The 21,551-nt window shown below is 44.2% G+C and overlaps 2 protein-coding genes and 1 long non-coding RNA gene across 8 annotated transcripts in view; 2 read left to right on the forward strand and 1 right to left on the reverse strand.

Annotated features, from left to right (window-relative positions):
* The first annotated feature begins 2,423 nt into the window (after positions 1–2,423).
* atp6v1c1b (ATPase H+ transporting V1 subunit C1b) lies at positions 2,424–9,592 on the forward strand. Its single transcript, XM_023815818.2, has 13 exons — positions 2,424–2,594; positions 4,467–4,638; positions 4,879–4,946; positions 5,717–5,802; positions 6,087–6,181; positions 6,302–6,393; positions 6,999–7,097; positions 7,490–7,558; positions 7,714–7,806; positions 7,913–8,006; positions 8,350–8,447; positions 8,576–8,702; positions 8,934–9,592. Exons 2-13 carry the CDS (start codon positions 4,498–4,500, stop codon positions 9,027–9,029), a joined length of 1,158 nt encoding a protein of 385 aa, XP_023671586.1. The 5' UTR covers positions 2,424–2,594; positions 4,467–4,497; the 3' UTR covers positions 9,030–9,592.
* A 3,945-nt stretch (positions 9,593–13,537) lies between these two features.
* On the reverse strand, positions 13,538–16,594 carry LOC140592715 (uncharacterized). Its single transcript, XR_011993148.1, has 2 exons — positions 16,399–16,594; positions 13,538–15,092 (listed from the first exon to the last, which is right to left on the reverse strand). It is a non-coding gene; the product is annotated as an uncharacterized lncRNA (long non-coding RNA).
* Positions 14,577–21,551, forward strand: part of LOC111845015 (protein spire homolog 1-like) — a 38,679-nt gene continuing 31,704 nt past the window's right edge. For all 6 annotated transcript variants that reach the window (XM_072716841.1, XM_023814051.2, XM_023814066.2 and 3 more), the window contains exon 1: positions 14,577–15,074. In XM_072716841.1, coding sequence (XP_072572942.1) covers positions 14,729–15,074 — 346 coding nt within the window. In that variant the 5' untranslated portion in view covers positions 14,577–14,728. The remainder of the gene's footprint in view (positions 15,075–21,551) is intronic.

Consider the following 21,551-nt stretch of genomic DNA (forward strand, 5'->3'; position numbering starts at 1 on the left):
TAGTTATTTAATCATAGTAAAACCATGGTTAATTTTTGTAAGGGTATGTGTGTGTAGTGTATTTTACTCTGAACTGTATTGCCTTGTTTATTTTTTAAAGGGTGAGAGCTTATATATAGTTGCTAGTTCTTTGCTCCTTCTTCCTGACCAGCGCCCCCCCGCTTGCCACCTACCTAAGCACCCTCATGCGTCTGAAAGACTAATTAAGGGGCGCGTGGCCAGACTTGCTGCAGCAGCTTGGCCTGGCTCCAGCGGTGGGTAACCCGCCCCGCCGTCTGATCTGTGGCGTTGGCTCCAGACAGTCCCATCATTGTATCCCAAACAATGCACCCCATACCCACTGAACTCCTTGTTCAAATGTGGGAGACACCCACAGTCAGGAAGCAGGACTCCTTTCCAATTTTAGAAGGCCAGCAATTCTGTGAAAGCTCCGGCCAACGCTGGCAATCATGGAGGAAACCCTCCGGAGATCCTGGAGAGCTTTTCTGAGGCTGGTACATTGGGTCAGATCATTGGACTGGTTCTGCACCACAGGCTCCCGGTCAATCATCAAACTTAATGCATCTTAAGACTGAATTCTAGTGCTATACACAGTAACAATTTCTCTTTGAATATTTTTAAGGTATGCATTGTACCTGCAGTGGTTTGTAGAAATAGCTGATCTTCAGGTGCAAACATCTTAATAAATGGGAATTAAACGTCAGTTTGAAGACAGCCTATATTGTTAAAATTTATTTTGCGTACGCTTTTGTTTAACAAAATGTATAAGTGAAGCAGTTAATAAAATGAAAATTATGCTTTATTTGCACATCCCTCCTTTGACACATATATATAGTTAGGAGTGAAGCTTGGGTACAAGGTCGGCTGTTTATCTAGAGGGGGTGGGGCTTTGTCACGTGCCCAATAAACATATAACTGTTCTGCTAAGGATGGGATTTGAACCATTAGCCTTCTGCTCACAAACAAAGAGACTTAATCTGCTGAACCACATACAGTCCTCTGTACAGCACATGCTTCCAGCTATCAAAAAGCCAATTAGAAATTAATCTCTTGGGTATTTTTGCTAGCTAAAATGTACCTTTTAAAAATATTGTAAAGAACAAATATCAATATATCAACAGCAGCTTATAAGAATGAAGTAGCACATTGGAGATATTACAAACGTCTCACATTATTCTCCAGCATGGTGTGCCACTCTAAGCATTTAAATCAACTTCTAATAGAGTGGATTTGTCTTTTTTTCCAAAATTCTGAGGCTCTTACAGCATGAACAAGATGTAGAATAGGAGTGATGTGTGTACTCTGGGCTGAGGAAGTAAATAAAACTTAATAGAATCCATGTAGATATTAAGCACAGCATAACAAATGCACACGTATTTTAAAATACCTGTTGTGGCTTGGCGTGGTCTTAAATCTTAAGGTTGTGTGGGTGTCTGGTTTTCATTGGTTCCTTTTTGTGACCCAAAAATGTGGTTAGGTGAATTGGTGCCTCCAGATTGGCTGTAGTGTATGCGTGCTTGTCCTGTGTTGATGGACTGGCAGTCTGTTCTGTGTGTCCCCTGCTTTGTTTCCTATGTTTCCTGGGATAGACTCCAGGCCCCTCTGTGACCTTGCACTGGATAATGTATGGAAAATGGATGGAAATCTTTTAGTCCTGTGTCTTTGTTTAATCAAGATTCAAAAAGGTTTATTGTCATTCTGAGAACATGGGGATAGCATGTTAGGGAATGAAATTAGGTACTGAGGTCTTGTGAACAGCACTACAGTGTAAAACATACATTCACTTATAGGAAAAAAGATGTACATAGTAAATTTAGAAGAAAAACAATGACATGATATAATATTGCAAAATAGCGTATTAATTCATTTTGAAACAAAAGTGCAATTATAAAGGAAAGCTTACATAGTCCAACAGGTTTTCTTCCCACCTGAATTCTTAATAATAATGAACAGCTTCAGCTTGCTATGTGAAATATAGTAGTGTTTCTGAATTCCCGTTTGTGGTGATGAGCAGTGTTTAATAGCCCTCACGATTCCACGAAACTGCACAAATACACCCAAGTAACAGAGGCACATCATGCTTGAAACACGCAATACTTTCAGGGGTAGGATGTTCCTACTAAGGAATGTGTTGCTCATAGCTATTAGCGCAATAAAACATCTATCCACCCATCCATCTATCTATCCAATAAAACATCAAGAACATAATTCATTGGAAGCTCATAAATGAACATCTGCGTAGGGTTAGGTTTGGTTTGTTTTGAACAAAACACCAGAACGCACATGTCTCTTCAACGACCAAGTCTGACTTGACAAGCACGTCACTGCCAAAAAAGGAAACCCTTCTTTTCGATATCACCACCCAGCCACTAGGGGGAGGTAGTCAAAAATGTCAGATGACGGAGACGTCATTCGTTCCCTGCGCAACCCTGCCTGCGCACGACAGCCCTGCTTGTCGGATCAGCTGACCGAGTGTGATTCGGTCACGGAATCTGTCATATTTGATGCTGACTGAAAATTATGAATATTTGGCTGTAGCAAGTTGCCCCGCTGTAAGGTTTTACATAAAACCATCGCTTCTAGTTTTCGCGCAGGTGAGTGAGGTGGTGGAGGCGTTTTGTTGGCCTCCGCGTCGTGCTGTCATTATATTATTGCTGAATGGGAGTCGAGGGGGGGCGATGAGGGTTAGCGGTTTCTTTAGATAAACACAAATAAAATCGATATCAGTGATCGCGCTTTGATAAATTGTCATACTGTTTATACTTCCATTTGACATCCGTTTCGTATTCTTTGTCATAACGCCGTATACCGTAAAGGGATAAAAGGGAGTAGTGGCTAATTTACGTTAGCACCAACGGGGGTTATTTAACAAATATGATGTAATTGTACTAAATTCTCCCCATTTACTATAAATCAAGTATCATTCGCACGAAAAGTTGCATCTTACTGTGCTTAATGAGAAATATAACATTGCAACATTACGTTAGCTTGCAATCATTTACAAAAACTATTTGCTTTAACCAGGGCTATATTATATGGCTCTGGATCGGGACCACAGACCAGAAACATTAGCCTGTCCGTACATGGACAACCGTGTCCGTGGCAAGACTCGTCTGTGACACTGGTGTTTTTTTTTAATCGGCTATGGAGGCTACACTTCTAAACACCATGTCCGTTGCAAAAATTGTATTTTACTCACAGTGTCCGTCAGACACGCTGTAGTGCTGACCCCTACCGCAGACTCGTGATCTGTCCGTGGTTTAGGGAAGTGTGATAGACGGAAGCACGTTGGAATAACGCATAATATCCGGCAACTCGCATGTCACACAGGAGTGACTGTTCCACAGCACCCCCCCCACACACACAAACACGCGTGTAAGGGATGGCTCAGGTATGCCTCCACAAAATGAGCGTCATTAACGCTAACCGTTTGCTTTAGACCTATTTAACTCTATCTCCTTAGTTTGACTTAAGTGTTGTAAAAATAATAAAACATTTAAAAAAAAAAACTTTTTGGAGTATTAAAAGTATTTAATATAATATATGTCTTTGTGTAGTATTGATCAGTTATGGCTCAAAGTGCTGCCAACCTAGCTGTGGTCTAAAGATATTGTGAATATGCACATACTGCTGTGTATGTTCCTCGTGACATTTTGTCACATTTTTAATACTCAGACGATAACAGGGTTGCTTTGCTCTGTTAGTTTTGCCTGGACAAGTCTAGGATTATCTGGGCTTTTGGGTTATCAGGGATTTCCGCTATTGTTTTTCAAACTTGACATTCAGGGGAATCTAAAACACTGAAAACACTTAGACAACTAAAATATTTAAATAGTAAAAATTGTTATATAAAAAAAACATAGTAATTAATAATCATTCTTTTTATTTGTTAATTATGTTATAGGTGTGTTGCGTTACTGGGGAACAACTTTGATTGGTTATCAGTGTCACCATCATTTATTTCACAGATATTAAAGACACTGGTGTAGTTCAGCACACAGAGAAGTCTGAGAACAGTGCACTGATTTTTGAGGAACAGAGGGTGCTTGAGGGCACAGACTGAAAATTGCACATTCCACCAAGAAATATTGGTACAGATTTAAGATGGCGGCTTTGGGTACAAATTGTCATCAGAGCATTGCAAAGTTCAAACACTTCGACAGTATGTTAATTAATGTTTACTTCTTTGCACATTACTTGTTTTTTGACAGCTTATTTTAGTGTGTAAGGGGTTTCATTTTGATTCTGCACGTGTCTTGCAGCATTCGGATCCACTTACCTTAACCTTTGATCTGTCCAGTTCTAATAGATTTGAGAATTCAGATATCAGCTGCTGCAGTTATTAATACCCTGTACAGGAAGTTGGATTGACTATATCTATCTGTCTGTCTGTCTGTCTAATCAGTGATTGTTCAGCTGGTACTCATGGTCTGCATGTTCCTAAAGGAGAGTTCCATTTCTTTCAGTGTTCCTCAGCCTGTCCTTCCTTTCTGCCTGATGTCCATCACCATGACTGAGTTTTGGTTGATCTCTGCCCCCGGCGAGAAGACCTGCCAGCAAACTTGGGACAAGCTGGTGGCAGCCACTCGTAACAACAACCTCTCCGTCAACAATAAGTTCAACATCCCCGACCTCAAGGTTTGCCCTACCGTGACCCAACCCATCGCCCTGCTGCCACAAAGTTATTTCCCTTCACTGCCCTGTACCACCTCATATTGATAGTTATTCCAGTCACATGACCTTGGGATTCCAGTCCTCTTTTACACCTGACGTGACCCTGCATGCCACATGGGTGACCATTCTCTGTGGAAAGTCAGTAACATTGTTGTGATTGGATGCCCAGGATGAAAGGATTGTATCTTTTCTCTCTGGATACAGGTGGGGACCCTTGATGTCTTGGTGGGACTGTCAGATGAATTGGCTAAACTGGATGCTTTTGTGGAAAGGTAACGTGTCTCACGCCTTTGAATAAAAATCATCAGAGATGGACCTGTTACGTTCGTCTTAGTCAGCTAAGGCCGCTTTCAGCGTGCTCTGTCTTTGGATATTCATAGGCTCGGAATCTGCTGGACCGTTTGGTGCTCAGACTTGCTGGTTCTTGGTACTCTGCGAGGCCAGAGGATTTTAGTTCCTCCCCAAACCTCGCTTCGGCGAGGAATTTCACAGCGCACTGGGGATGGAATGACCACAGACTAAATTTAGCAATTTGAAGTTTGCTGGCAATCTGGCATTTTTCCCTCCTATGATGTTTAGCCTGGTGACTAATGTACTATGGTATCTGTAACTCATACTTAAATGGCTGGGTTTCTTTGTGGGGCATTCCGGCAGCTGAAAATAAATACTTGCTGCTTCTGTCCCAGTACTCGGTCCGGATTTAGACGTGTGGCCACCTTTGATGTAAGATTCCCTGAATACTCCCACCTGTGTTGTCATGCTTGGCCAGTTTAGCCTCTCTGAAGCTTATCCAGGGCCTCCGAAAGCAGAAATGCTTTTTCTGAGGCACTTTTAGAGCAGTGTTAGATGTAGGGTTGTCTCCTACTTCGCTGTTGTCTGATCTATAATACATGCCAGCTTTGGCTTGTGTTGCCTGCTGAAGTGCTTCGCTGAAGCCAAATGAATGGTTTTCATCTGCTTTGGGTCCCTCTGTGGTGGCCAGCACTGGTGCCGTCCAGTCGGTGCTGTCTGGCTACGTCTGTTGTCTGTTGCCTGCTTTCAGCGTGGTGAAGAAGGTGGCGCAATACATGGCTGATGTCTTGGAAGACAGTCGAGACAAAGTCCAGGAGAACTTGCTGGCGAACGGAGGTGAGGTCATCCTACAATCTCCAGCAACCAAGATGGACGTGTTCAAAAGCTGCAAAACAAATGTATTTGAAAATATTTTTCTTCTGAACTTGACAAGAAGGATGGTAGGTCACATTCCAAAAAGGGTGAGAGGCTTAGCTTGGATGCACACTGTGAAGGTCACAATCACCTCCTAGGACTCAACACAGCAACTTTTACATTAAAATATCTGGTGTGCGGTTGAACCACTACAGCAACTCGTCAGTGTGATACTGACAGTGTGATAATTTGCCTCCTCTTTTTAGTGGACCTGGTGACCTACATCACACGGTTTCAGTGGGACATGGCCAAGTATCCCATCAAACAATCTCTGAAGAACATCTCTGAAATTATCTCCAAGGTCTCGCTCCTTTTGGTTTTGGATAGTTGTGTCTGTGATTTCCAGTGTTGTTTGTGTGACTGTCGAGGATCGTGCTGAGTGCCGCCCCCCCCCCCCCCCCCCCCCTTGTGTTTTCTGTAGCAAGTAAGTCAGATTGATAATGACCTGAAGTCTAGAGCCTCAGCTTACAACAACTTGAAGGGCAACCTGCAGAACCTGGAGAGGAAGAACGCGTGAGTCCTTAACAGACGTGTCGACTTAATGCTAACAGCTGTACTTACACAGTATGTATGCAGTTCTGAGGGTACAACAGCAATATCTTACTTGCCAAATAACCATCAGTGCTTCTCATTGCTGTTCTGCATTTTCTCCTTACATTTTTATAAATGCAGAACAGCATAGTGGGTAAAAACAAAGGTTGTCAGTGTTGCATGTGGCTACGTAGCAAAAATGATTTGTCCCTCCCCCCCCCCCGACAAAAAAAATGTTTGCTCCAGGACAGGCATGTAGCCAGGCAGTAAAACCCCCACAAACCCCCCATAGTGACATCGTGACATAGCAGGGGGCAGCTAATTCAGCGCCCGGGGAGCAGTGCTTGGGGGCGGTACCTTGCTCAGGGTACCTCAGTGGTACCTTGCGGTCAGGGATTTGAACCAACAATCTTTCAACTACAAGTGCGCCTCCCTAACCATTAAGCCACCACTGCCCCGTAAGCAATTGGCCCGTACGGGGACTTTGTAGCCAGTGTAACCTGATGATCTCTGGTGATAAGTACATGCTGCTTTAGATAAAATCATCAGGGATCAACAAATTAAATATTAAAATATTTGTTTATTAGAGGCAGCTTGCTGACCAGGAGTTTGGCTGACATTGTGAAGAAAGAAGACTTTGTGCTGGACTCTGAGTACTTGGTCACCATGCTGGTGGTTGTACCAAAGTGAGTACATGAAGTCTGTGTGAGTAAAAGGATGAAGATAGAGGACAATGTGTGGGATTCAGTTTTAAATAAGTGCATAGCATCCTCCTATAGTGTTTCATATGGATTGTAGTACTTGGCATGTAGTATATTGTTGAAATTGGATTTTGTTCTTTCAGATTGTTACACCAGTCCATTTGTCTTCATTGATAAGAATGAAGGCTCCTTTGCCGTGTCTGTTAAACTGCAGAAAGAACCCTACTGAGAGTTTAACCCCAAAGTTTTTGGTTGCCTCACAGATAAGCAGAACAGTTGGCGCCAACTTGTGGCCAACAGATGTTTTACATCTTCTATCGTTAATTCCTCATTTCTGTGCGTTTCTGGAAATCCCTCTGGCAAATGTTTTGCAACAGGACAAATTACGCGGAATGGCAGAAGACGTATGAAACGCTCTCTGAAATGGTGGTACCACGATCAACTAAGTGAGTGCGTACTGGGGAGGGACAATCCATGGTGTCCGTGGTTACTGGGATACTGAGCTGGCTGTGCAGAGAATCTTGTTGGTCTGTTGTACTGGTTGCAACTGTGGCTAATTGCTTTTACCCGCCCGCATCCTAACCCTCCAACATCTACTCAGCCTTCTATTTGAGGACCAGGAGAGTGGTCTCTTCAGTGTCACACTCTTCAGGAAGGCCGTCGATGACTTCAAGCACAAAGCCCGGGAGAACAAGTGAGGGGGCCTGCTGCTTTGCATTCTGGGTTATGCTGGGGGATGAGGAGCGGGGGCAGAAGGAGAACCTGCTGATAACCGGGGGAGGGCCCGTCTCTCTTTGCAGGTTCACTGTCCGGGACTTCCAGTACAACGAGGAGGAGATGAAGGCTGACAAGGAGGAAATGACTCGGCTGTCGACGGACAAGAAGAAGCAGTTTGTACGCGTTGCCACTCCCAAGTGCCGTTTCTGTGGCTCATGTAGCTGTATAATGCTGTAAAACCCTCAAATGGACACAGGTCTTAATATCATGGCCCGACAGCATCACATGAGCCTTCAGGCCAGTGCTGGTGACCTTGGTGTTCTGATGGACAGTCCAATCTTTATCGTCCATATATGCATCATTTTTGCATGCTTATAATGTTGAAATAAAGGATTCCACAATATTCCCCCCAGTCTCAGCCAACAGCTTCCTACAAATGGCGTTGTATGGTAGTTCCTAGCCTGGCCACTAGTGGACGCTTCTGAGGGTAATCCTGACGCTGCTCACTCTGTCTCAATAGGGGCCACTTGTCCGGTGGCTGAAGGTGAACTTCAGCGAAGCGTTCATCGCCTGGATCCACATAAAGGCGCTGAGGGTGTTTGTGGAGTCAGTCTTGAGGTAGCGCTCTTCGTTTTTACTTGTGGAGCTTAACGTTCACATTCTCACCTGCTTGTTTATGCTGTGCGGCTGATCTAATAATGGCTTCCGTGAGTATCCCTGACGCCACAGTGCTGTCACCTCCGCAGGTACGGACTGCCCGTGAACTTCCAGGCCATGCTGCTGCAGCCCAACAAGAAGAACATGAAGAAGCTGAGGGAGGTTCTCAACGACCTGTACAAGCACCTGGACAGCAGCGCCGCCGCCATTATCGACGTGAGTACCGGCTCTTGCCAAACCTGCCGGAAGAGGACCATCTTCCCGCCCTAGACTGACAGGCCGGTGCCACCTAGTGGCTGCTGGCAGATTATCATTTTTGCTGCATCCACAACGTTTGCTTTTAAAGTCGTCCCCCGGCATGCAGTTGAGGGATGCGAAGGGGAATGGAACAGCGCAGCACAGATACACAAACACACAGTTTGAAATCCACTTTTTCTTCTGTACCAGGCCACCATGGACATCCCTGGTCTGAACCTGAGCCAGCAGGAGTACTATCCCTATGTATACTACAAGATCGACTGCAATCTCCTGGACTTCAAATAGATCCTCACTGCACCTCTCTGCCACTACTTCATTCCGCATTTTAGATGTTTTGATTTTTATGTTGGATGCAGATGAATTATGAAAATACTGAATTTAAATTGGCTTCTGGTATCACGCGTGGGTGATCCCACGCTGCTTGGGAAAGGAATCCCACAAAAAAGCGGGTTCTCTGTGTGGTGTGGAATCTTTTGCTCTTATTTAATTCAGTTTACATTTTTAAAAAATGTAATCCAGCTGGAAAGGTTGAGGTATTTGTACATGGGTGGCTTATTTAAAAATAACCGTCCGCTTATGTGTTTTGAATCATTCCTTGTCTGTACATCATGGGGCAGTGGTGTTCGTGGTCGGAGCTATTTATACACCTTTACTCTGGGTTCTCCTATTCTCTCGACCCAGCTTACCTGGTCTTCTTCCCCAAGTACTTGTGAAACAACAAAAACTGTGGTACTCAAAAACAATGTGTGGTTCAGTTCCATGTCTGTATATTTTGTGTTTAAATAGTACATGTGCAAGATCTTGTCATTATCGTAACTATAAACAAATAAATATATATGGGTATAAAACCGAGTGGGTCTGCTGCACAATGGCATTAACAACCCAGCGGCGTGAATCTGGCGCTAGGGTAACTTTTGATACACTTCTTGAAACACCGAAGCTTTGAGACAGGCAAATTAACCATTTGTCTTGTACATTAATAAATAAATACAGGCATTTCGTTGTAACCCACTGGGCAAGAACTAGATGGGCCAGCAACACCGAATAAGGAGCATTGGTACTTGCAAAAAGCTGCCAAAATAATATTAAAGCAGAGACTTTCAAAATGGCAGCTTTAGAAGCAGGAGTTTTCTGTCAAAATAGGATGTAGGCTAGGTGTGTTTCATAGGGTTTCTTACCTTTTTATTCAAAGAACATATGATTACATTAAAGGCAAAGCAAGATCCAGTAGGCCCTCTGTCTGCTAAATCAGTACCAGGAGATGCTTAGACGGTCAGTGCGTTTATGTCGTGTGACAGTACGGACACACACGTCAGGAGAGCCTCTGGAAACCAGTCAACCAGACAAGATGTTAGCCCAACTGCGGCTCATCCCCTCATTCCCTCATTCTTCACTGCCAGCATTACTCGTTAAGCCAGAAGAGAAAATATTAAATGGTGAAATGTTGAAAATGTGAAACACTGACTAGACTTTTATGTCAATACTTTAACACCAGTAATAACAACAATAACAACATGCCTAATAATAATCATAATAACAAACATTTGCAAGCTCCCTACATTTGCGAACAGTATATTATTGTTATTCAATTATTCTAGGTGCCTGAAATGAGCTAAAAGACATGTGCGCTATAACAGAAATTACGTGCTATACATATTAAGAGCAGTCTCCGGTTTGTTTTCAATCTAGTACGCCTACCGTGACGTAGACAGGTTTTTTCATTTCTCCCGCAGATCCCCCTACATCCGTAGAGGGGGTTTCGTACTTATACCCGTTTCGGAGCATTTTCGTTGAAGCAAATGGCGGTAGGGGCAGAAGCCTTTCGGGGAGCGATGGCTTTGAGCATGGTGGGGGCTCACGGGGGGAACTGAAAGCCTTCGCTTTTGGACGGCCAGCGGGGGAGGGCAGCGCGGATGGGTTGCGGTGGAAGCAAGGCTAACGCAATCGAGCCACGCTACTATGAGAGCTGGACCAGGGAGACCGAAACGACATGGCTAACAAACACCGACACCGAGGTCCCCCAGCTGGGTGTCATCAATAAAAATCACGGCAGTGCTGAAAAAGAAGGCGCCGCAACATGTGCAGGTTAGTGACGGGTAAGCTCCCGGTCATTGCAATAATGCTGCATTACATCTGAATGAACTGCGATAACTCCTGCGAAAGACAGGGAAACATGCATTTCTTTTAAATTGAAAATCGAAGGATCCCATTCCTGATAATCGGATTTTATAATGCACGCAAAAATAGCACAATTCGTGAAAATTGCTCCTCTAGGAACACCCAGGTAATACAAGGCAGTGTTGGTACACGCAGGAATATCGGAAATAACGGGAAAATCATAAAGCGCAGAATCTAATTTATCACAAGGTACGTTAATGGCTCACAGAAAAAACGGCATATCCTTGGAAGATGATCATGTGTATGTCAAAGCCTCTATACGTTTATTTATCAATCTCTCTATTTATTTAGTTCATCGTCATTATTATTATTTTAGTCTTATTATTTGAGCTGTAACGTAAGAAATTTAAAGTTAACCAAGGGAGGGCTGTTGACCCGGCTGTCATGCCTGGGTCAGCGCTCCTATCTTGACTTTCCAGGTAAGGGGGATGAGGGAAAACAGGAGAGCGCTGGCGCCTCCCATCGGCCGAAAAAAATGGTGAACGCCTGCACGCAGTGTGGAAAAGAGTCCCTACCCTCGGGCACCAGCACCAACAGCCAGATGGGGTCTTCTTATCACGAGGAGGTATGACTGACAGGTCTGGGTTTACATTCATGCTCTGTCACCTGGGTGCATTACACATGTACTCTAGATACCAGAAAGGTCCAATAGTATGTTTAATCTTTTTTCTGTACACAAAAACCCTAAAGAAGTCTGTGTACAAGTAGGAGGTGGAGTTCTAATATTAAATCTCCTAGTCCAAAATGTATTTCCTTGACGTAACTGCTGCGAGGTTCTGTGAATGTTGATTCCCCCGGTGTAACTAGTTAGCGCTGTTAGGCTGTACAAAGGCTTTGGATTATTATGCTGTTTGAACATAATTCACCCCTCAAGAGACAGACGTTCGCTTCAGTTGAGCTCTTCACACATTTTCCAGTTCCAGAGTGTGGAGAAAAGGCACACGGACACTGTGCGTGTGTGTGTGTGTGTGTGTTTGTGTGTGTGTGTGTGTGTGTGTTTGTGCGAGCGAATCTCTCCATCTTTTTTAATGGTAGGTCACAGAGGAATCCGGAAGGGAGGCACGGGGGGGCGGTGCAGACAGCCCCCAGGAGACGGGTGTGCGGCCGGCGACACCCCAGAGTGTGAAATAGGGCCCAGCATTCCCAGGAGATCCCAACCAGAAGGCCACACCTGGAGTCTCTGCTCTCCGTGTGACTGACTGAGGCTGCTGGAGGAGCTGTTTCTATTAAGCAACCCAGGAGGAGCCGAAGGTGGCCCAGCTTGGCGACGGGCTGCCGGCAGGCGCATGCAGAAAGTGCCCTTTTGCTGTTTTGAAAGTGCCACTGCGTCGTCCACCATCAATGATCGTGCTGGTCCATTGATAGGACGTTCCACAGTCCTCAACCATCATGTCCACCATGAATTTCACTAGAACTAGCAGTTAAGATATGCCAATCCGTCTGAATGCTTAATGAAATATCCTGCTTCGATACATGAGAAGTATTTAAAACCACAAAATCTCCTGTTATACAGATATGTTCCCAGGCCTTAATTAATGGATGACTTTCTTCTGTAACTGTTATGTGTCCAGTGTTATTTCTTCTGTTAAATTAAATAAAAGAAACCTCCATCTTGTCCGGTCCATCTCTGTCTGTCCTGTGTCAATTTACCAAACTAGTGTTTCCCAATGCGGTCCTTGGGGACCTACAGTCGGTCCGTGTTTTTGCTCCCTCTGATCTCCCTGCCAGGCAGTTCACATTTTTCCTCCCTACCGGGTACCCAGTGCACTGCTGAGAGCTGGAAGGGAGCAAAAACGTGGCCTGTCTGTAGCTCCCCGAGGACCGGATTGGGAACTATATCTCTAGCTTGTCAGAAGAGGGATCGATGTTTACACGGCATGTGCAGATGCCCTCTGTGCTATGATTAGTTGTAACAGTTTTCAATGCGGCTTGTCTGATTTTTCTTGGCAACTGGGCGCACGACAGGGAATGATTGCGAGGTACTGTACCAGCTGGTGCACAACATGGTCATTGCATATGTACTACATCTGCTATTTCTTTGCAACTAGCCACCTTAGGTTTAAGTTCCTTGTATGCTTGATCTGGGGTCACTGCAAAGGATGTTGTGCTCTCTGGCCTGCGGGCAAGACGACTGGTGCAAGTCACAGGCACACTGCTGCAGAACAAGAGTCTCACTGGAAAACAGACTTTCCTGAGAAAGACTTCCAAGATTCACTCTCCTCTCCAACTGTGAAAAAAGAGGCTTACCAAGAGACTGGTGTTCTCTTTTCAGGCTTTAAGAGAGTTAGGGGGTCAAGGCTGCACAGTGAAAATTTGTGGGGGAAACAGCAATAAACTGAAATTTGCAACAGGGTCTGGTCTGGACTACTGGACCCCTAAACCTACAGTTGTGAATTACACAGTGAATCAGCACAAACAATCCCAGTCACCTGACTTTCCCTCCCGAGAAGACCACGCCCCCTCACTTCACACAGGGATAAAAATGGCTCTCAGTTAGACCCCGTGTTTATTGCATGAACGATCTTACAGTTTTACCATCCACAAGTAATACGTGGAATTTTAATCCCAAACGAATATTATTTCGCCGTTTTATGTAAAACAGTCAAAACAGCCACTTAGCGTTAAGAGCAAATATTTAATGTCTGACAAAAAAAATCGTGATTGAACAAGGTCTACTTGAAACTCCTTGAAAGATGAAAGGCTTTAGTGCCAAGATGCGACAAAAAAGCAAGTCGTATTTTACTTCCGGAATAACTATTTTAAATGCGAATTGTGGTTTTATAAGATGCATGTGTTTCTCAAACAAAAAACAATATATAATACAAATAAACAAAAAATAATAAAATACATCCAGAAAATATTTTTTCCGAAAGTGATACGTTGGCTGTCAAATATCGGCAGAGGGCGCAATAAATCACGGCAAATCTATAAGCTCCAGAATTAATTTTCCCTACAGGATTACAAATATTTATTAAGCACTTCATTTAATGGCACAGCTCGTAAGTTTCTTGAAAGAGTAATCAGTGCATCTTAAATTGCTAACAGTAGGGTCTACGCACAAGGCATTTCATTTACGGAGACAAGGAAAATACATTCATCCAAAATAATCAAAATCGATGTACTGTTTGTGATACCTCGAATTTATGTGTTACATTTACTTCTAAAATTTGTTCGTTATACATAGATGATTCCCTTAGGTAAACATCCGTGAAATGCCTGTCATTTTAAGGAAGAAAACAAGAATTCATGTGACGAATTCATCTTAGGAATCCCAGTTAATATAAATAGGGACAGGTTATGAAACAGGATTTCAAAATTTAGTATTATGGCGAAAGGAAATTCACAACGGGGGTCACAGGCTGGGGTTCAACACTGGATGCACAGTACAGGGTAACAGTACAGTAAGTGAAGGGTAACATAAATAATGTACAGCATTCGGCTATGATTCGTAATAACGACAGCTATTTGAGTGCGTTATTTTAATACATTTTTTATCAGAATATGGGGAATTGAAAATGAATAGAAATCAGGATTCCTGCAGCGCAGAGTCATAGCTGGAGGACGAAAATGACAACACCGGCACGAATTATACAACTTAGCGGGCATGTGGACCACGTAAGCAAGTCGGTCACGTGACCAGAGCGCATAAAAAAGGCTGACAGAAGGGCGGCTGTATTCATAGCGCTGGTGTTACAGTCGGGATTCACGTTGGAGGGTCCAGCTCTGCCGTATGACTTACGGCAAACACTAGTGTGATTAGCTGTTTAGGCTCGGACCTCCCCACCTTTGACGGATATAATGAGAGCATGGCCAAGCGGCGGGACGCCGATGAAGGGAGGCTGAGCGCTCCGGCGGCGCGACCGGAGCGCGGCGATGCGCTGGATCCCGGGCAGCTGACCATGGATGGCGAGGACGGAGCGGAGGAGGAGCTGTCGCTGGAAGAGATCTTGGTTCTGTACGGCCAGCCGATCAACGAGGAGCAGGCATGGGCCGTGTGCTATCAGTGCTGCTGCTCCTTGGCGCGGGGAAGCGGGGGAGAGTCCAAGTCCCGTGGGGCTTCAGCGGGGTGTCACGCAGGCAGGATCGGGGGACCCGGGGACGTCAGGATTCGCAAAGATGGGTCTGTCAGGTTACAGCATCAGGATGCTCCAGGTAATAACACCAGGCTGCCTGTAAGGTAGCATCATTCCCCTGGTCATTTCTGACAGCTTCAGGGATGATCTCAATGTGTTCTCTTATGTTATGCTTTATATGAATAATCAAAATCTCAAAGCTTTACACTTATTTGCATTAAGAATTAAAACACCACTGATTTGCCCCAGTTTACGAATAATGGATGAGATTAAAATAGTATATGTACGTACAAAACATTAGTCGCGCCGATGAAAATATTCCTGAAATGCTCTCCATACTGTTTATACTCGGTTGACAATTCTGTATTATTTCATGTACAAAATAACATTGATGTGAGCGTTTGGATAGGGAGGTTGTGTCTGCGTGGAGCCTTTAGAGTGGCCATATTTGTCGTACATAAATGACATAAATGTATTTTCGGTGGTGGGTTGCAGAGATGCCAAGCGGGCCGTTAAAATGCAGGGATGCTGCGCGGGTCCATCTTGTCGGCTGTTCGAAATTATACCGCAAATATAGATTATGTAACACGCGTGGAGATCAAGCCCAGCCCTGGCTTTTCCGAGGCTGAAAAAAACATGCGATTCCATGGCTATCATTGATCTATCGTATCAAAATCAAAAGACACGTCGATTATCATTTTGTTATCAGATGTCATTTAATTCAGATTTTATATTAAATGTTCTGAAGTCAACATAAAACCAAGCGGCTGACACATGACGCCTGCTGAATTACACATTTAAATAACGATATTTACAACTGTCCGTCTAGCTGCCACCCCAGAGATCATTCCAGATGGTGGCCGACACAAAGGTGCTGTCTCCCGGGCTGTCTGTCTGCCGCTGTAAACAATGGAACCGTGCGATTTAATCAGCCCAGAGCTGGGACAAAAGGACCCCCCCCCCCACGGCCATGTTCATGTCGCGACATTAACCAAGTCGCGCCCGTCGTTGACCGCGAATTGCCTCCCCATTGAGAAATTCGGGCTGCCACGAATATCAACCCGCAGTTATCCTAACATCAAGATGCTGAAGTGCCTTTGGTGTAAGATTTAATGATATTTACCTGCCTATCGTTACCAGTATGATGTCCGGCATGACGAAATAATTTAAAGCAATATCTCCGGATGATTTTAAGCAAGTTAACTAAAGAACAGTTTAAATCCTTGGTGGTTTAGTGAATTATAAATAAACTTGGCCTATTTTTATGTAGAATTTGTTAATATAAAAAAGAAACATGCAATGTGAATTAAATATTTTAAGAAGTTTTAAATTTCCACTCATATGCTAGTAAATGGTTAGATACGTTTACACACAAACAGACTTAAATGTTATCGTGATCTTACTTTTGGTTCAGGTTTATAGGTGGGGGTCGGGTGGGGCAGGCCCCTGAATTTAGAGAAATGGTTCCAAACAGTTCCCATCTATCTGCTGTTCTCTCACCGGCTCCTGTCCATTACTGCCGTTTCTGATTACCGCTGTAATACACCCGGCGGTCGTCCATCTGGCAGCTCATAGTGCCCGTTTGTTCAGCCTCGCGCACTTAGGCTCTCGGTGACGAGGGGCAGGCCTTGTTATGCTGAATGAATGGACCGATAAGCTTCGTGTTGCATCCTCAGTCACACTCTAATGTTCGTAATCGTACCTCTGGATGCTTGCGGTGGTTTTCGCAAAGGAAATGAATTAAGGCTAAGGTGGGGCTAACCTGCCGTCCCATCCAGGATGCCCTCAGTCTAGTGTGCTGTATTTCCTGTGATAGACTCCAGGCTCACTGCAACACTATACTAGAGAAATGGTTATGGAGATGCAAGGTTGGATTGGTGAATAATAACAATAATAACATGATTATAAATACAGATAATATGACAGACGATTAAGGAAGGAGCCACGAGGCCTACATGTGTTAATAATCTTTGAATACTGTGTTGTTTTCAAGCGTTTTTTTTTTTTTTTTTTAAATGCTGCTCTGGGATTGGAACATAAGACCTACTGAAAGTGTTAGACTGCCCAGTTCCCCCTGCCAGCCACCCCAAAAAAAAGATCATAGTTAAAGCAAAAGTGTCATAGGGAAGTTTCTCCAACACTCTGGTGTGCAGCAGAGCGCTTACACCATGGGATTCTGGGAGCTAAGAGGCAGTTTGATTAGCTACAAGATTGTTTGCGTTGGGGCCCAGTGATAGACTTAGTGACATCACGGCCATGGAAATATGTTGCAGCCTGAGATGATCTGTACTCTGCTGTATAGCACATGGCTAATTTAGGAAAGTCATGTGACACTCAACTTCATTGGACTCAGAGATCTGAAACTTGTGGAGTCTATTAACCCAGATCCTGGGATCTTAATCCTGGGATGTCATTACTGGTTGCGGAAAATCAATACTACAGTAATAAGTGCTCAACTTGGCTTCTAGTTACGACAGGTCATCACACTGGCCCGGGGGGGTTACAACCCCCCACCACACTTGGTACATTTAATGACATTCAAATTATCCGCAAACCTGTAGTCACCTCTCTTAGGTAGTTTTTTTGTGCAAATTAATGCCTAAGCTCAGAGCTCGAATGAGAACTGATCTTTTTTACTGCTTATCTAGTACAGGACCGTAGCAAACCTGAAGCTTTTTCCAGGAAATACGGGACACCTTTGATGGAATGTAAGTTCATTGCACACCAGGACGGGTAGAAATACTAATTCACCCAAACTCATGGTTTTGGGCCATGGGAGGCAACCAGAATGAAACTTAGAAAGAACATGCGACGCCACAAACACACACGGCCTGTGGTCACATTCAGACTCCCAGCCTCGGAGGTGTGAGACTACAATGCCATCGGGTGTGTCATCGCTTTTGTGATCACCGCATACTTACAATGACTTGCCTTGATTTTTTTTTTATCTGCTGCTAATTACATTCCTTCAGAGCATAATTGTCTTCGCGTCGCTTCGGCCTGAGCCTCGCCCACCGCACGCATCGCCGATCGCCTGCATTGGCTACAGAAGTATTTGCTGAATTTGCCAGAACAGGAATGACGGCATTCTGTGCCACGGATAACCATAGCGACTCACTGGGTTGGTCCAAAAATGCATCCCGCTGTTTCCATTTGATGATGTGTTCCCTGCAACCTTTTCCTCTTCCTTGGCTGAAGATAAAATGCGGGCTCCAGCAGGAGCTCTGGGCGGCTTTGCGAGGCAGAGGCGAGGGAACATTTCAGGATGCGACCGACCTTCGAAAGGCGTCCATCTTAATTGTGACAGCAGCGTTGCGACGGACAAAGAGACTCGGGGTGGGGTGGGGCGCGCTGTTTACTTCCTGCCTTTCAGGTTCTATGTTCCTGACTCACTTTCTCCAAGTCAAAGAACTGATATCTGTTCATCTCTTGAGCAGATCGATGTGATATATTTTGTCTATTTCAAGGAACTATAACACAGCAGGAAGTTAAAATGAGCTCCGGTATCCCAATTATCACAATTAGGATCAGTTATCATCTTAGGGAGGAGGCTGTATTTATTTTTAATTTTTTTTCCCCTTTTCTCCAGGTAAAACTTGCACCTGTGTAACCTTTTGTGCCATATTTGCATATTCTATGTGGCAGTGCCTCACACCAACAGGGTTGTTGGTTTGCGTCCCGCCTCAGTTCTGTGTGTATGAAGTTCTCATGTTTTCCTCTTCTGGGTTCCCCGCTTGCCTTCCGAAGGCCAAAGACGCACAATGAGGCTGATTGATGCATCTGATTTGTACACGTGTGCGTGTGTTTGCGGCCCGCTGTGGAGAGGCCTCCAATCAGGGAGTATTCCAGCCTTCTGTCCTGTGTCGTGTCAGATTGCTCCAGACCCCTCGTGACCCTGACTAAGATAAGCATTTAGAAGCCAAATGAACAATTTCTGAATTTACAGATGATCATACACAGAAAGTAGCTAAGCTGGGTTCAGTATTTTGACCATAGGTGGCCAATAAGTCTGATTCTGAGTGTGATTCAGGTTAAATTCTGTTGAGGTAGATAGGCTGCCAAAGGTCAGACAGTTTAAATGCGGGGCTGCTATAATGTACAGGTTTACTTGGGCTGGAGCCCAGGGGCTTCCGTTAAAAAGGGGCCTCAACTAACTTTGTTCAATAAAATTTAAACTCCACACCCACCCCCTGCCCCCCAGCATCAGTCAACAAGTTTTATTCTCGTAGATAACAGTGGGGGCCCCCTGACAGCTCAAAAAGCCCAGGGCCTCTAACCACAGTAATATGCCTCAGCTTAGAATAGATGCATTGTTGGTTCCAGGTCAGTTTTTTCTCTACAAGTTAGTGTCCAGTCTTTTCTGGTTTGCTTGGTCTTCTGACTTGTTAGGCAAGTAGAGCTCAGAATGACCTGGAGACAGTCAGTCAGGCCTCTAGCTGTGTCTGCTGTCTCTCCATGTCAATCCAGCCAACATACCCTGGCTGGTTAGTTCCCTCCTCCATCAGAATTGAATTTATTCTCACGTCACAGAGGTCCTGATGGGTAAACGATCTGTTACATTCTGCTCTGTTGTTTGTCCTTCATCCTGTAGACCCCAATAGATAGTTCAGGTCCAGAAAGTAAAAATCCAGACCAAGATTTTGTTTCAGCCAACCAGTTGAGTTCTCTCTGACTGTGACTCTTTATACTCAACTGGTTGGTTGAAACAAAACTTTTTGGACTTTTATTCCCTGGACCTGAAATCTCCACCTCTGCTTGGCATGTACTTTTGAATTTACTTTAAATACCAAAATATAAGGAGGAGGCTGACATGAGCTGTGACTCAGATTTACTAGAATCTCTGATCAGAATGTGCTTTATTCTATAATAAAAGCGGGAAGCTGGATATTGTCAGTAGAGCCATTTTACAGATGGGAGTTTTAAGTGGGTGAGAGTGACATGTACTGCTTCACTCCCATGGAAACAAACACTACCTAGCCTTGCTAATCTAGCAGGGAAGTTGAATTAAAAGGGGAGGGGGGATGTCATATTTTCACTGGGTCGCAATTAGACTGCACTGCGTTCTTCCTCATAAACAATTAAGACATCCGTGTTCACCGTCATTTGTCCCTGCAGGAATGACACAGCTTTTTGGCAGATAAATCTCCAACACAGAATCATGTCTTTTTTTCCCTCCCCAAGAATCAGTTTATTAATGTGAAATCCCTCAGCCCCGCCCCCTGTGACACGCCCCGCCCCCTGTGACACGCCCTGCCCCAAGCGTTAAGTGCAGCTGAGCTTCTTGCTTACGGTGTTGCTTCAATTTCATATTGGAAAGATTGTAATCAAAGTTAAATTATATTGTATGATAGCTGAAATCTTCCTTTGACTCTCCAATAGCTTTGGTTTAGCAGCATAATTAATAATAGCATTAATTTGTAATGCACTTCCATTTAATCAGTGATTACTTGTTCATAGTTCGTGAGTAAAATATGGTAGAAAAAACTGGTAAATAACATTAAAGTTTCACAAAAGGTGAAAAATTTTCAAAATAATGGGTACAGCTGTTTGACTAACAGAATTAAAGTGTATAGCTTGTGCATAAGTAAAGTATTTACCCTCATGATGGATTGTGTCACTCAGTCAGTTAATTTCCTTATCAAACCTGAGGAACATAACTTGACAGAATGCTGGCATTTATGGGTGCTGTACAGAGCAGGGCTGGGAAATTCTGTGCTACTGAACGGTGAGTGTGTGTGTGTGTGTGTGAGCGGGTATACCTATCCTTATGGGGACACAATGTCCCTATAACGTGATAAATATCTGGTTTTTTTCCCTTATGGGGACCGATTTCCTGGTCTCCATAAGGGAAAACTCTATTTTATAAAAGTCGGTGACTGCTGTGAAAAAACTAAAAATGCAAAAACTCTTGTATTTCGTTTGGTTACTTATGGTTATGGTTAGGGCTGGGTGGGGGTTAAGGTTGTCATAGTTAGCGTTAGCATTTTTCCCATAGAAGTGAATGAGCTGTCCCCGTAAGGACAGGTATACCTGACTGTGTGTGTGTGCGTGCGCACGCGCGTGTGAGATAGTGTGTGTGTGCACGCGTAATGACGGGACTCGCCACAAAGTGAGTTTGTGTTCGCGCCAAGCCGTGAGTGTTAAACGGGGCAGCACTCTGGCCGTTTGACCCCCTGGCTCTGCTTTAGCATTGTTGGAGTTGCCGTGGTGTTTCCATAGCAACAGCTAGCCGGAGACAAAATCCACGAGGGGGGGGGGGGGCGCCAGGAGCCCGATAACCTGGTATCCTATTCTGTAAAGCACCTGCAAAATAATAATAAAAAACATCTCAAGAAGCTTAAGATTCTTACGTTACAAGTAATTTAATATTAAAAAGACGGCGTACTGCAAAAAAGCAATTATGAGTTATTTTAGTTTGTCCTTTCTGTGAGTTCGGATTGTCTGTTTTTCTTCCCTCCTTAATATAATAAAATGCTTACAGGCATATCTCACAAGAGGGCTTTTCTAAGCTAACTATGGCTGATGGAGTTTACAAAATGTTTTCAAAAATGGGCAT

This window comes from Paramormyrops kingsleyae, chromosome 9 (genome assembly GCF_048594095.1).
Source record: "Paramormyrops kingsleyae isolate MSU_618 chromosome 9, PKINGS_0.4, whole genome shotgun sequence".
NCBI lineage: Eukaryota > Metazoa > Chordata > Actinopteri > Osteoglossiformes > Mormyridae > Paramormyrops > Paramormyrops kingsleyae.

What these genes read in the sequence shown, in the direction of transcription:
- atp6v1c1b (XM_023815818.2), top strand. Translation starts at nt 4,498, where the DNA reads ATGTCCATCACCATGACTGAGTTTTGGTTGATCTCTGCCCCCGGCGAG. An exon ending in TCAACATCCCCGACCTCAAG is followed by an intron (nt 4,639 to 4,878) that starts GTTTGCCCTACC and finishes CTCTGGATACAG; the next exon opens with GTGGGGACCCTTGATGTCTT. An exon ending in CTGGATGCTTTTGTGGAAAG is followed by an intron (nt 4,947 to 5,716) that starts GTAACGTGTCTC and finishes GCCTGCTTTCAG; the next exon opens with CGTGGTGAAGAAGGTGGCGC.